Below are 15,719 nucleotides of genomic sequence, written 5' to 3'. Positions count from 1 at the left end.
ATCCAATCAGCTTCCTCTGCTGCATCCCTCCCTTTCCCGACCTCAGCTGGCCAAACTTCCTTTAATGCTCTCTCCTGCCCAGGCCCTGAACTCATATCATTCTCTAGTTTCTCTCCCGTTTCTCCACATGCCTCCTCCAAACATAGCTTGTCCATGAGACCTACATCCTGCTCCCTTAACCCACTAAACTGCTGACCACCCAACTTCCCCTCCTGGCTGCCATGCTGGCGCCCAATTGTAAATTGTTCTCGCTCTTCAGGTGTTGTCCTTCTCTCCTTCAAATCTTCCATTAGCACCGCTCGCCTCAAAAACCTAATCCTTCACTCCACCGTCCTTGAAAGCCACAGTCCCATCTCCAAACTCTTTCTTCTCCAAAGTCCATGAACCTGTTGTCGCCTCCCAATTGCTTACCATCTTTCCCAGAACTCCATGTTTGAATCCTTCAATCAAGCTTCTGCCCCTGCCACAGAACCAAAACAGCTCTTATCAAAGTCACCAATGACATCCAATGTGACAATTGCAAAGGTAAACTTTCCTTCCTCATCCCTCTCGACCTGTCTGCAGCCTTTGACATGGTTTGATCACACCATCCTCCTCCAACACCTCTCCACTGTCGGCCAGCTGGGGGAGACTGCTCTCACCTGGTTCTGTTCTTATCTATATAATCAGCCAGAGAATCACCTGTAATTGCTTCTCTTCTTGCTCCTGCTGTTAGAAACATCTCTCTCTCTCTCTCTCTCAAGACTTAAATTTTCTTTTACAAAATGGAAGGACATGGCATGATCTGGTCATCTGGATGCTAACCTGGGATTATTAAATTAAAGGTCATAAATTCACCTTGGAACTGTAAACAAGCGGGCCTCTTCCAAGAAATCACCTGACCTATATGGTACTTGAGAAAGTTGTTAGTTTGTGTTGACTTGCAAAGCACTTTAATTGTGAACCAGTTTTTTGAAGGCAGTTTTGTTGGAGAACAAGCTAAGGAAAGAAGGCTACCTCTCTACCCTACCTGAAATTGTGTGTGGCTATTAACCTGTAGCTAGAGAACCCTCATCTGAGTGTAACCAGTCTGCATTTGGACCTGCAATGCTGGACAGTTGGACTCCAGGCAATCAGTAAGGGGCACGTGAGGAGACAGGCAACCAAGTCAGAGTGAGATGGAGACTGAGTACGTAGCGTATTAGGTTCACGTGGGAATTCAGTGCATAGGGGAAAGAAGTGTGGTATACATAGTAATTATTCCAAGTTAAACTAAGTTAATTAACTAACATAAGTAACAATGGCTGGATAGGTGTTATGTTGCAGCTGTGGAATGTGGGAGCTTTTGGATGCTAAGATGATCCATGACAAACATGTCTGCAGAAAATGTAAACAACTAGAGGAATTCCAGATCAGGATTATTGATCTGGAAGCCAAACCGCAGACACTGCACAAAAGGGAGAAATACCTGGACACTTTATTCCAGAAGACAATCAGTCTTTTAGGATAAGGTTGTCCGCTTTGGTCAGTAGTGAGAGATAGGAGGATGTGACCGTTAAGTGAGATAGGTAATAGGACCGAGCAGACAGTAGTGGAGGAGCCTCATACTTTGCAATTGTCAAACAGGTTTGAGATGTTCACAACCTGTGTGGACGAAAGTGAGGTCTACAAGGTGGATGAGCAGGCTGGCCATGGCACAGGAAGCTGTTCAAGTGAGGGCAGCAAACAGGAATGTAGCGGTAAGGAAGTACAGTGAGGGGGATTGACACTGTTCTCTGCAGCAAAGAGTGAAACTCCAGAAGGCTGTGTTACCTACCCAGTGCCAGGGTTCAGGAGATCTGCTCAGGGCTGGAGAGGAACTTGTATTTGGAGGAGGAGGATTCAGATGTCATGGCCCATGTAGGTACCAACGACATAGGCAGGATAAGGGAGGAAGTTCTGCATAATCAGTATGAGAAACTAGGTACCAAATTAAGAAGCAGAACCTCAAAAGGTAATAATCTCTGGATTATCACCTGAGCCACGTGCAAATTGGCATAGGGCAAATAAGATTAGAGGGATGAATGCGCGGCTCAAAGACTGGTGTGGGAGAAGTGTGTTCTGGTCCGTGGGGCACTGGCACCAGTACTGTGGATAGTGGAAGCTCTACCGTTGAGACGGTCTACACCTGAACCATGAGATGAATGTTCTTGCAAATTGCATAACCAGGGAAGTAGAGAGGGCTTTAAACTAAACAAGGTTGGGGGGGAGATCAAGCTTGGGTAGTAGCAGCAAATCAAGGGGTAGATTCGAGGGAGGACACCATAATGGTAATGAGGGTCATAGAATAGCAGGAAGGGACAGAGATAAAACCTAAGAATACATCAATAGTCAAGACTAGATATTACAAAGATAACAAAAAGACAAAACTAAAGGATCTGTATCTGAATGCATTCATAACAAAGGAAATGAATTGATAGTGCAGATTGAAGTAAATAAATATGATCTTAAAGCCATTACGGAGATGTTGCCGCAAGATGACAAGGGTTGGGTCCTGAATATTGAAGGGTAAATGATATTCAAGAAGAGTAGGAAACTAGGTAAAGGTGGAGGGGTTACACTATTGATCAAGGATGGAATTGGTGCAATAGTTAGAGATGACCTTGGTTCAGATCATCAGGAAGTAGAATCGGTTTAGGTGGAGATGAGGAATAGTAGGGGAAAGAAGTCACTAGTGGGAGTGGTCTACAGTTCCCCTAACAGTAACCGAATGTAGGACAAAGTATACAAGAAGAAATAGTGGGTGCTTGTGATAAAGGGACAGCAATCATCATGAGTGATTTTAATCTACATATAAACTGGAAAAATCAGACTGGCAGCAGTAGCCCGGATGAGGAGTTCATAGAATGCTTTTGAGATAGTTTCTTAGGGCAGCACATTCTGGAACCAATCAGAGAGCAGGTTATATTAGACTTGCTATTGTGTAATGTGACAGGATTAGTTAATGACCTCAGAGTGAAGGCACCCCTAGGTAGCAGTGACCACAATATGATTGAATTTTACATCCAGTTTGAATGAGAGAAGAGTGGGTCTAAGACTAGTATTTTAAACTTAAATAAGGGCAACCATGGGGGCGTGAAAGCTGAGCTAGCTAAAATGAACTAGGATACTAGGCTAGGGGATAGATCAATAGAGAAACAGTGGCAGACATTTAAGAAGATATTTCAGAATACTCAGAATAAGTATATTCCTACTATAAACAAAAATTCTAAGGGGAGGACCCACTATCCATGGTTAACTAAGGGAATTAAGGAAAGCATCAAACTTAAGGAAAAGCATATAACTGCGCAAAGATGAGTGGCAGGGTAGATGATTGGTCAGAACATAAAGAACTGCAGAGAATGACTAAAAGGTTAATCAGGAAAAAGAAATTAGAGTATGAGAGGAAGCTAACTAGAAATGTTAAAATGGATAGCAAGAGTTTCTACAGTTATTTAAAAGGAAAAGAGTAAGTAAAATGAGTGTTGGTCCTGTAGAGAGTGACTGTGGGGAGTGAATAGTAGATAATAAGGAAGTGGCGGATGAAATGAACAAATCTGCCATCACTGAGGATACAAAAAACATTCCAGTAATAGCTATAAATCAGGAGGTGGAAGGGAGAGGGGAACTTAATGAAATTACAATCACTAGGGAAGCAGCACTGAGTAAACTGATGGAGCTGCGGCTGACAAGTCTCCAGGTCCTGATGGACTTCATCCTAGGGTCTTAAAAGAGGTGGCTAATGAGGTAGTAGATGCATTGGTGTTAATTTTCCAAAGTTCCCTAGATTCTGAAAAGGTTCCATTCGACTGGAAAATAGCAAATATAACCCCTCTATTCAAGAAGGGAGGGAGGCAGAAAACAGGAAACTATAGGCCAGTTAGTTCGGCATCTGTCGTGGGGAAGTTGCTAGAGTCGATCATTAAGGAGGTTATAACTGGGCACTTAGAGAAACTCAACGTAATGGGGAAGAGTCAGCATGGTTTTGTGAAAGGGAAATCATGTTTAACCAATTCATTAGCGTTCTTTGAAGGAATAACTTTTTTTTATTCATTCACAGGATGTGGGCTTCACTGTGGATAAAGGGGACCCTCTAGATGGACTTGGATTTCAAGAAGGCATTCGATAAGGTGCCACATCAAAGGTTATTGCGGAAAATAAAAGCCCATGGTGTAGTGGGTAACATATTAGCATGGATAGATGATTGGCTGGCTGGCAGAAAACATGAGTATGCATAAATGGGTCTTTTTCTGATTGGAAGGATGTGACGAGTGGAGTCCCACAGGGGTCTGTGCTGGGGCCTCAACATTTTACAATTTATATCAATGACTTAGATAAGCTGAGCGAAGGCACAGTGGCTAAATTTGCAGATGACAAAGATAGGTAGAAAAGTATGTTGTGAAGGGGACATGAGGTTGCAGATGGATAATAGGTAGGTTGAGTAAGTGGGCAAAAATCTGTCAGATGGAATATAATGTGGAAAAATGTGAAGTTGTTCATTTTGGCAGACTGTTACTTAAACAGAACAGCTGCAGAATTCCCGGGTGCAGAGGGATCTAGGTGTTCTAGTGCATGAGTCACAAAGTTAGTATGCAGGGACAGCAAGTAATTAAGGTGGCTATTGGAATGCTATCCTTTATCACGAGAGGAATTGAACATAAAAGTAAGGATGTTATGCTTCAGTTATACAGGGCATTGGTGAGACCGCACCTCGAACAGTGTATGCAGTTTTCATTTCCTTATTTAAAGAAGGATGTAAATGCATTGGAGACTATTCAGCGGTTTGCTAGATTGGTACCCGAAATGACCAGGTTGTTATATAAGGAAAGGTTAGACAGACTGGGCTTGTTTCCACTGGAGTTTAGAAGAGTGAGGAGTGACTTGATTGAAGAATATAAGGTCCTGGACAGTATCGACAAGGTGGATGAGGAAAGGATATTTCCTCTTGCGGGTGAGTCCAGAACTAGGGGGCACTGTTTTAAAATTAGGGGCCGTCCTTTTAGGACAGAGGTGAGGAGAAATTGAGGGTTGTGCGACTTTGCAAGTCTCTGCCTCAGGAAGCGGTGAATATTTTTAAGGTGGAGGTGGATAGATTCTTGTTAGGCAAGGGAATCAAAGGTTATCAGGGTAGATGGGAATGTGGAATTCAAAACAAACAGATCCACCATGATCTCATTGAATGGCAGAGTAGGCTTGAGAGGCCAAATGGTCAACTTCTGCTCCTTTTCCTATGTTCTTCTGTTTTGTGATGTTCTTGGGAGGTTACTCTATAGCGACTGAATGCACTCAGATTAAGGAAGTATGGCAGAGTTCATCATTGCTCACCTCTCACTCTCATCTGCTGCCTTCTCTGCCTCCTCCAGCTTCTGCAGGGCAGTGGCCAGACGCTCTTGTGCCCGGTCCAGCTCCTCCTCAACCAGCTGGATCCTTCTATTCAGCGCAGCGACCTCTCCTTCAGCCTGATCAGAAGGCAAAGGGACACATTTTAGATCCAATCTATTTGCATCACACTTTCACTGTAGAAAGTGCCGATTATACAGCAAGACTGATGGCAAAGAGCCTCTGCTGGGCTCAATGTTGGTTAAACTTTCCAACAGTGAAGACAAGGTGAATAACGATACAAGTTCGGAAGGCAATTATTGTCACTGTTCATTTCCTCTCTCTGATCCAGCACTGCAACCCCTAATTACAAGGGTCTCCTTAAAGGGCTCAGAAGGGAAACTTGCTAATTCAACAGAATGCTCAAGACTTGGTGACTCCCAATGGCTCAGTAGATTAGTCGAGTATCTAGACTACATACACCAGATGATCCCAGTTTGGATCTTCCACCTGTTGGGAGTTAGCTGGTCTTTCAGTTGCTTTGGGATGTTACAAACTGTTGTTTGTACAGAGTGAACTAAAGGGTTGGGGTGGGAGGGCATAGGAGGGAATCAATCAGGATTTCCATTCCTGTTAGTTATCCAGTGTTCCTGCTGGAATTTCACAGGACTTGTCCAGTTGAGCAGTGCCAGAGGGTGACCAGTGTCCCAGGGACTGTATCCTGGAGTGAGGAGCCCGCATCTTCTGCAGGGGAGACAATGAATACAAAAACCATTGACATTAATACAAAGTAGCCAATTGAAGATTGGCTGATTCAGACGCCTGTACTGAAATCAGACGTGCAAAAACATTTCTTAAATACTGACAGTGACAAATGTGTGTTGATATTTGTAACCACAGCATTAAGGTCAAACTTACTCAAAGAAATAACAAACCTTTCATTTACATGGAGCTGGTTACAGGGAGCACATTATAATCCTCCACCCATTACAGAGATTCATAAGCGCTTACCACACCTACCCCCACAACATAGAACACATTGGGGCTTCCCACTCCCCCAACCCCCTCATCTCAATCTCCAACATGTAGAGTCCACAAATGTACAGCCAGCCCAAGATAATTGGGTTGAACTTGCCTCGGTATTCACACTGTAGGGCCCTGCAGAGCTATACTGAGCTTCCATCAACTCCTTCACTGCCACATGCTGAGATAGAATGTAGGAATTGCTGGACAGAGAAAGACCAGGATCCATCTCATTCCCCTGCCATCCTGGTAGTCACATGATGCAATGGCTAATTAGAGCTATCAGTAATTAGTCTACAACAGACCCAGACATGAGGTGAGGAAAACCCCTGTGGTGGAGAGCTTCGGAAATCATAGGCCTAAAGTCACTTGTTCCTCCCAAGCACAATCCATTCACCACACGTCATGTCTCAAATTATTCTGCACTACATCCAAAAATGATATTTTCTGAAAGAAATCCATCTAATTTGAATTAATCAATATTAACTGCTTCCACTGGCTGTCTAGGTGGTTTGCTATACAGACTCATCATTCACTCACTGAAATGCTATTTTTGCAGATTAATTTTGAATTCTTCCCACCTCCTTTCAGTACCATGGTTGTACTGTTCTGGACAGGGTAAAGGAGACTTTCATGGTCAACATTATCCAGTCCCTTTATTGAGGGAAATTCTGCAACCAATTTGTGCGCAGGAAGATACCACAAAGAGCAATGGGAATAACAGACTCATCTGTAATTTGATGGTGCTAGTTGAGGGATAGGAGGCAGGAGGGATGATGAAAATTAACTGGGTCAGAGAACATCTTTCACAATGAGAACACAAAGTTAAATGAAGCGAATCCTGGGCTGGAGAATCAGTAACTTTTACTTAAATTGCTTATGTCTCATGGCTCCAATTTCTAAAACCTCCACCCATACATTCGTGACCTCTGGACTCGACTATTCCAATGCGCTCCTGGCTAACCTCCCACATTCTACCCTCCCCAAAATTGAGGTCATCCAAAACTCTGCTGCCCATTTCTTAACTTGTACCCAGTTCCCAATCGCCCTTGTGCTCACTGACCTATACCAGTCTCTGGTTGATCAATGCCTTCATTTTAAAATTCTCATCCTCATTTTCAAATTCCATCATGGTCTCTCAATCTCTCTAACCTCCTCCAGCTCCACAACCCTCTGGGATCCCTGCATTCCTCTAATTCTGGCCTCTTGGCACAGGCAGGAAGAGGGACAGACAGAACAAGAGAAAGCGAGCAGGCGAGAGAGAGTGGGGGTGAGCCAGAGAGTGGGCAGGAGAAGGGGACACAGTGCACAACTTGATTAATACGATTGGAACACACAAGTTCCCAGTTACTAATGTTTAACACTTTGCCAACCTTTTCTGGAAAAGTATCCCCAAGCCATCTCTTTGTGCCTCCTCCTTTATATCAAACCCATCTACTGAGAGCGAGGCTTTGCACTGTTCCAACCTCAGAGTCTGCTTTTGACACCACTTTGGTGAAAGAGCAGATAACAAAGCACATGACATCATTGGGTAAGTTAAGAACATTTGAAGGACTCGCCAGAAAGGGTGCTGTAGCTTTAAGACACTCGCAAATGTTGCCCATGTGTCATGTAATAAGTTGAAATGGAGAAGCTGCTTTGCATTTGCAGGAACCCACAGGAATGCAGAGAGATGTGATTGATGTTATGCAAGAAACGTGGGAGAGAATCCCATCTGCTCCCCCACTCAATACCAGCTCAGAGTCACACACAAGTAGAGAGTGGATTTCAACTCACCACGTGGCACGACTTCAACAATCAGGACTGGAAATCTAGAGCTCAGTCCCCAGGCAGAGTAATGTTTGTCCTTTAGGAGCGTCCCAACTCCTGAACTTTAAATCAACACAGTTATCAGAGCAGGACAGCCAGCTGGGAAATGACAAGTCAATGTGTTCCTTATTATGCAGGGATCGAGTCTAAATAAAATCCACCAAAGCATCTAAGTTAAATACTCTCCCACACACCACCCCTTCCTACCCACAACCCTACACTTTTTGTTGTGCACACCCCATTCAGTTAAGTGCATGTGTGTGCAGCCAATGTGCTAACTTGCTGCATGGCCACCCACCTGTGTACCTCAGAGGAAACACTGACCACCACCCCCACCCCCGCCACCACCACCACCATCAACATAAGCCTGGATTCTTCAACTCACTGGCTCAGAACTAGACACAAACACGGTCACAGAATAGTAATGATGAGCAAGGTCATTCAGCCCATAATAATTCATTCACCCAGACAAACCCTACCCTCCTCCCATAACTTCATCCAATTGTTCAAGTGATTCATGGCTTTTTGCTTCCACTGATCAATATGGGAGTTGATTCCAAACATTTATTACCCAGTGTGAAAAACATAATAATTTCACTTTTAACATTGCATGTTTCTAGTCTGTACCAGTGCCATTTTGTCATATTCTCAATGAAATTTAAAGCAGTTTTCCAGATCTACCTTTTCAATTCCCTTAACTATCTTAGATCCCTTATTAAGATATCTCCTGATCCAGACTGAAAAGCTCAAATTTCTTCTCCTAACTCAAGAGCTTTGACATTAGGAATCAATTTCTGGGCTTTATCTCCAGTATTCGTGTGTCCCAGTGAGTGATCAGAAAAGGAGTGACCGACCAGAACATTGAACACTTTGTTCATGACTTACTGTGGTTTGTATTCTATTGGTTTGATTGTATAGCTTAAGATCCCATTGTCAATTGCTACTCTGCATCATTTGGTCATTTTGAATGTTGGGTTGAGTCAGACTCCTAGATCCCTTTACTTCTGCAACATCATTCAGGTTGTCACAGAGGCCAGCCTACTGTCACAGAAAAAAGCCTCGTTCGGGTGGGGCTAGTGCCAAAACAATTTGTTTCAGTATTGAGTTCATCACAATCGAGAAGATTTTGCCAACATTTTTCTCCTGGATTTATTGGCATCTGGGAGACTGTTTCTGAAAACAGGAGAACAAAGGGAACAGTGACATCAAGAATTATAGCCGGGAATGTTTAAATATAAACAGAATATAAATCACACAACACACGATTCCAATTTCTTTACAGGTTAATCTCCGTTGTCCGGTACTTTGGAGCGTAGTGTAGTGTACTATGACTTGATGCTTATGGTGACTCTGCCAATCATTCTCCACAAAGATGTAAAACAGTAATGTCGCCACACCAGGAGAAAGGGAGATAGGGCCCCTCTGTTCTCCTAGGATCCACCACCACTCAAATCATCCAGGAAGCATAAACCCCAGCTGTAAACTCACAATCATGCACCCACCCCCATCCCCCACAACACCACTGCCTCTTCCGGATACTGCCTGTTACAGGGAGATCTGGATACAATGTCACTCCTGCACTCCCTGCTCCCAGGATTGTTAACAAATTGATGATTGCACAGGGTTCAACTGCATTTGTGACTCCTCAGGTATGGAAGCAGTCTGTGTCCACATGCAGCAAGACCTGGCTTGGGCTAATAAGTGGCAAGTAACATTCTCACCACACAAGTGCCAGGCAACAGGAGAATCTAACTGCCACTCCTTGACATTCGAAGGCATTGTCACTGTCAAATCTCCTACTATTGACTAGAAACTTAACTGGACTAGCCATATAAAAACTGTGGCTACATGAGCAGGTCAGAGACTGGGAATTCTGAGGGTGAGTAACTCACCTCCTGACTCCCCAAAGCCTGTCCACATCTACAAGGCACAAGTCAGGAGTGCGATGGAATACTCTCCACTTGCCTGGATGCAGCTCCAACACCACCCAGCGCTGGCCACACTGGGAGGAGCTAAGAATGTTACCATGGCTCAGTTGGTAACACTCTCGTTTTCTAAGTCTGAAGGTTTGTGGGTTCCAGGCAGGCTATTGGAGAGGAACTTGAACACAAAATTCAAGGCTGATACCTAGTGCAGTACTGAGAGAGTGCTGCACTGTTGGAGGTGTCATCTTTTGGATGAGTTGTCAAAATGGAGGCCCTGCCTCCCTCCCAGGTGGGTGTAAAAGGTCCCAGGGCAACATTTCGAAGAAAAGGTGAGTTCTCGCCAGTGTCCTGGGGCCTACTTTCACTCCTCAATCAACATCACAAAACAAACAGATTATCTGGTCATTATCACATTGCTGTTTGTGGGAGCTTGCTGTGTGCAAATTGGCTGCCTCATTTCCTACATTACAGTGGTGACTACACTTCAAAAAGCACTTCATTGGATGTGCTGAGGTTATGAAATGTGCCATGTAAATGCAAGTCTTTCTCTAATCAACCATAATTGGCTTGGCAAACCAGCATTTGCTTGATGAAATTACTAGCTCCATTACCACTTGATGAGAATTCAGCAGCCCTTTAAAAGCTGCTTTAGGTTCCAAGCTCTCAGGTGCTGAGGGTCTAAACACCTCCTCTTAATTTCTTGCTGCAGACCACTTTCTCCTAGGAAGTAGCAGGTCTTATATAATAGAAACAAAGGCCCTGTTGACAATTGCATGGAGCTTAACTCCTCTCACCAAAGTACATGCAAACGTTCATATTAGGACCAGGAGTAGGCCATTCGGCCCTTCAAGTTTGCTCTGCCATTCAATATCATGGCTGATTTGATTGTGGCCTCACCTCCACATTCTGCCTACCCCTGATACATTCTTGACTAACAAGGAAGTCAACGGGTATCTACCTCTGCCTTAAAAATATTGATCCTGCCTCCACTGCTTTCCGGGGAAGACAGTTCCAAAGGTTCACAACCCTCGAAATAATTCTTCTCATCTCTGCCTTAAATGCGAGACCCCTTTTATTGTTAAATTGTGTCCCTTAGTTCTAGTCTCTCCCACAAGGGGATAGATACATCCTCTCAGCATCCACCCTGTCAAACCCCCTCAGGGTCTTAAGTGTTTCAATAAGATCACCTCGCATCCTTCTAAACTCCAATGGATACAGGCCCAGGCTGTTCAACCTTTCCTCATAAGAAACCACCCACAACCTCCCCACACCCCTCAAAATCCCAGGAATCAGTCGAGAGAACCTTCTCTGAACTGCTTCTAACGTGTTTATAACCTTTCTTAAACAAGGAGACCAAAACGGTACAGGGTACTCCAGATGTGGCCTCACCAACCCCCTGTATAACTGTAGCAAAACATCCCTACTTTTATATTCCACTCCCCTTGCAATAAACAACAACATTCCATTTGCCTTGCCAATCACTTGCTGTACCTGCATATTAACTTTTTGTGATTCAAATAACAAGTGATGCATATTGACATACAAGTAATGCAACCAAATCATTCATTACACAACTGTGAATGAGTCAAATGAAAAGACAGCTTATCTTTTTTAAAAAAGAATTGAACTCCAAATCTAAAGCCAGATTAGAAATGTATAAAATGTAAAGGGAAAGGAGGGGTCCACTGCAAACCTGAGAATTAGAACTAGGCTGTTCAGGGGTGAAAGGACTTGCATTTTTATAGCACCTTTCACAATCTCATGTCCCAAAGTCCTTTAAAGGCAATTAAGTACTTGAAGCGCAGTCACTATATTAATGTAGCCAATTTTTGTACAAAAAGATCCCACACACAGCAATGAGATAAATGACCAGATAACTGTTATTAGCTGGTGGTTGATATTGTTCTCCTTGAAAATAGTGCCATGGAATATTTTACATCCATCAGTGCAGACAGAGCCTCAGTTTAACATCTCATCTGAAAGATGGCATCTCCGACAGGGGTGCGTTCCCTCAGGACAGCTGGGGGAATGTCAGCTTAGATTGTGTGCTCAAGTCTCTGCAGTATGACTTGAACCAACAACCTTGCAACTCAGATGGGAGAATGAAGTCAGGAAGTACTTGATCACACAAAGGGCCATGGAAATCTGGAACTCACGCACTAAGCGTTTGTAGTCAGGGGTCAATTGATTTGTTCGATAAGCTTATTAAGGGATATGGAATCAAAGTGGACAAATGGAGTTGAAGTACAGATCTAGTTGAATGGTACAACAGGCTTGAGGGGCTGAATGGCCTTCTCTTCCTATGTAGAGCAATCTGCATGAAAACGTTGCGACTCCTGGGGAAGAGAGTTCAGAAGCTCAAACTATAATCAAACTCTCACAGGTTGACTGGGAATCCGTTTCATGTGGTGACAGCACTTCAGCCTTTGTGCTGCACTGGGTAGGTACGGATAACATTCTCCTCCCCACCTCCAGCCCATCATTCCACCCAGACACACAGGGAACTGGAATGTGGCTCACAGGAATCACACGGCTCTTGAATGCCAGCCCTACAGCTCCAACAAAGCAGGGAGTCAGCTCTTGTGGGAACTATTCCTTGTTACACAAAAAAATCGTTAGGATGTGACCGACTCTAATTTACATCATCCACTAATTGCATTAAAGTGACATTCCCTTCAAAATGATCTCTGCCAATTAGCTGCTGTGCTTGAGTGGAAGGATATTAACCCATTTCTATTACGGTTAATCAACCTTCAAAGTTTAAGAGCAAACGGCAGGATTTCCGAGAGGGTTCTTGGCATCAAAATCCCACCCCTTCCTCACTCTGACAGGGCTTGACTTATTCCTTATATGGTAAAACTCAGCTCAGTGAGGGCGAGACATTGCTCAGTATTGAGAGAATCAGATATACGGGCTCACACTAATCTGGCACCCACACGATAAGGGAGCAAAGGAGAAACAAGAAGCCGCACATTCCTCAGCTGCCAATGTTCTGATACTCTTGCAGACTTCCGAAATTTCAGATCCTTTGAGATCTGTCGACTATTTCCACTCACTGAACAAAATACAAATCAAAATTTGACATCCCGCTTCCCCCACACCCCCCACCCCCAAGCACTCTACTTAGGCAACCCTATAAATAGCACGATGCAAATTAATGGGTTCTCTCCTCCCCAGGAAAGGCCTCTTTTATTGCCAAGGCAACAGAACAAGTTCAGTTTTGTCGTCTTCAGGGTTTTTTTAAATTTAAGGTGGAGCTAGACAGAACGTAGAACTTTTAACAGCTCTAAGTACGGCTGAATTGCATAACTCAGGTCAACTTTCTGTTTTACATTATATGTTCTTCATATGAAGAGCATTTCCCACAAGCAGCAGTCAAGGAATGTAACATACTGTAGACCATAATACCACAATTTACAGCTTTGCTACATGCGGCATTTTGACACAACATCATCTGATGTTTCTCAAGCTTCAAATCCTGAAATGCAAATGGATCTTCCGTCAGTAACGTTCCCAGGGCGACCCAAGTCAAATGGCCCCGTATAGTCTGAATTTGCATTCAATCTTCTGACCCACAAGGATCACCATGATCCGCATTAGGAGTTCTTTGCTTTTCTGAGGGGAGGAGAGAGACAAAAAGGGCAGGGAAGGAACATCCTTACTGATTATCAGGAGGCCAGTTAATTGGGGCAAATCACAAAAGTAAAGCCTCAGCTCTTAGGCCTCCGTGAGCGAGATGATTCCAGATAATAAACTTTCACATAATGTGATCAGAAATTCAAGATCTTCTACGCAAGAGAACGTCAGTGTTTGAGGTGTTCCAACTGGCTTTACCATTGTTGCAATAACTCAAAACATTCCTACATCCACCCTGTTAGTCAGCCACTGGTATCAAGATCAAACATTACTGAACTGCAGAGGCTTGGCTGGAGGACTAATGAACTGGCTTCATTTGATCTGGATAAATGATTAACTTCTTAAACATTCTTTGACAGCAACTGGCTAAAACTTGAAGATCCTGGGGCTGGTACTTTTGGTCAGATTAGGGTTTGCAGTATTTGTCCTAGTTCAAACCTGTATTGTTGGGATACTGGACTGATTTCACTTAGGCCTTTAGGAAATCTCCTGCTGTAACAAAAATTAATTACTTTGAACTTTTCCAAGGCATGGTTCAAAGTTACACTGATAGAATTAGATGAATTGGGGTGGGAGGAGGCTGGTTTGCAGCATTAATACCAACTGAGGGGCCTGTTTTTGGTGCTGTGGATTCTATGAAAAACTAGAATTTCATTAATTTGTAAAGACATCAACTCTTCCCAGTCTTAGCCTCCTTTCCAACTTCTTTCAAACCAGCTTCAAGAAGCTGCCCCATGACGTGAAATGATCCAACAACTCTTCAGTGGCTTTCCGCCTCATTACTATTTTCTTAAAAATGAAGATTTTCAAAATTAAAACAAGCTCTTCACAGAACTTGGGCCAGAAAGTCAACAACAAAATTCACGTGTCTCTTGACCTTCCAAACCAAGGAGAACAAAATCAGCCGGTTCCCCTCCCTCAAAATCATCTCCTAGATCAAGAAGAATAACATCACGCCAGCATCGCCATCGCGCTACCTGTGGAGAAAAACCCACTGGTCCTACAAAAAGCTTCAAACAAAAACTTGAAATCCCTCACACTGGAAGACAGCTCAACCTCACCTTGTTGTAGAAATATGGAAACTGCTTGGTGAAAAGAAGACCAAAGTCCATCGGGTTTGCCTTCTACAATCTGGGTAGCCTCATGGTACAATAACAGTGGAGTTGATTAGCAATTAACCTTTCTCAATGAGTCTACAATAGAGGCAGACATGATGTGAGGAAAACCACCAATGGCAGAGGACTTTGGGAATCATAGATCCAAAGTCACCTGCTCCTTCCAAACTCATTGGCCATGTCTTGTCTCAATTTACTCATATACCGAATCCCAAGATCTTATTTTCTGTCAGAAATCTAATTTAAATGTATTAATACTGCTTCCACCATCTCTCTAGCGAGCCTATTCCACAGACCGACCATGCACTCACTGAAATATTGTTTCTGTAGTTTAGTTTTCAATTCCCCATCCCCACCCTGAGAAGTGCTCTGGTTCTACACTTCTGGATGGTCATGGTTTTTGTTATCTCATCGCTTCAAGTCTAAAAAACACAGCCATCATATCATCTCTTTTCTTTGCCGTGAGAACATGGCCGTAAACATGTACATAGTGTTCTTCCCACTGTGCGGGTCTTGTGAAAAAGGAAACTAATACACTAAGGTTTACACCTCTTCTCAGGCACACCACAGTACAATTCCTTTCATACTTGGATGCAGGAAGTATTTCTATAAAACTGGATAATCAATAAAACGTCCCAGTGATTTGAGGTTTGAAATGTTCTGGTTGAATCAAGTGTGATGTTTCGATCATTTATAATATCAAATGGGATATTTGTGATGAGGCAGAAAGAAGAGGGTTGATTACAAATGTAAGCAGAGCAATACAAAGGCTTAGGGGGTTAAATGACCACGGCAGGTTGCATAATCTCTGCCTATATTCCCTTGAGTTTGGAGGATTGAGGGGTACACCCTCTGAATGAGGGGATTTAATCATAAAGTTAGAGCTAGGCCACTG

General features: G+C 43.4%; 1 protein-coding gene across 5 annotated transcripts in view; it reads right to left on the bottom strand.

Annotated features, from left to right (window-relative positions):
• The window catches only part of LOC144688711 (tropomyosin alpha-1 chain), a 99,120-nt gene that overhangs the window by 30,231 nt on the left and 53,170 nt on the right, over positions 1-15,719 (bottom strand). For all 5 annotated transcript variants that reach the window (XM_078555580.1, XM_078555581.1, XM_078555582.1 and 2 more), the window contains one exon: positions 5,323-5,456. In XM_078555580.1, the coding sequence (XP_078411706.1) occupies positions 5,323-5,456 (134 nt within the window). The remainder of the gene's footprint in view (positions 1-5,322; positions 5,457-15,719) is intronic.

Source organism: Cetorhinus maximus, chromosome 13, assembly GCF_964194155.1.
Source record: "Cetorhinus maximus chromosome 13, sCetMax3.hap1.1, whole genome shotgun sequence".
Taxonomy (NCBI): domain Eukaryota; kingdom Metazoa; phylum Chordata; class Chondrichthyes; order Lamniformes; family Cetorhinidae; genus Cetorhinus; species Cetorhinus maximus.
The sequence above is the reverse complement of the archived record's forward strand: the minus strand, read 5'-3'. Positions and strand labels throughout refer to the sequence as shown.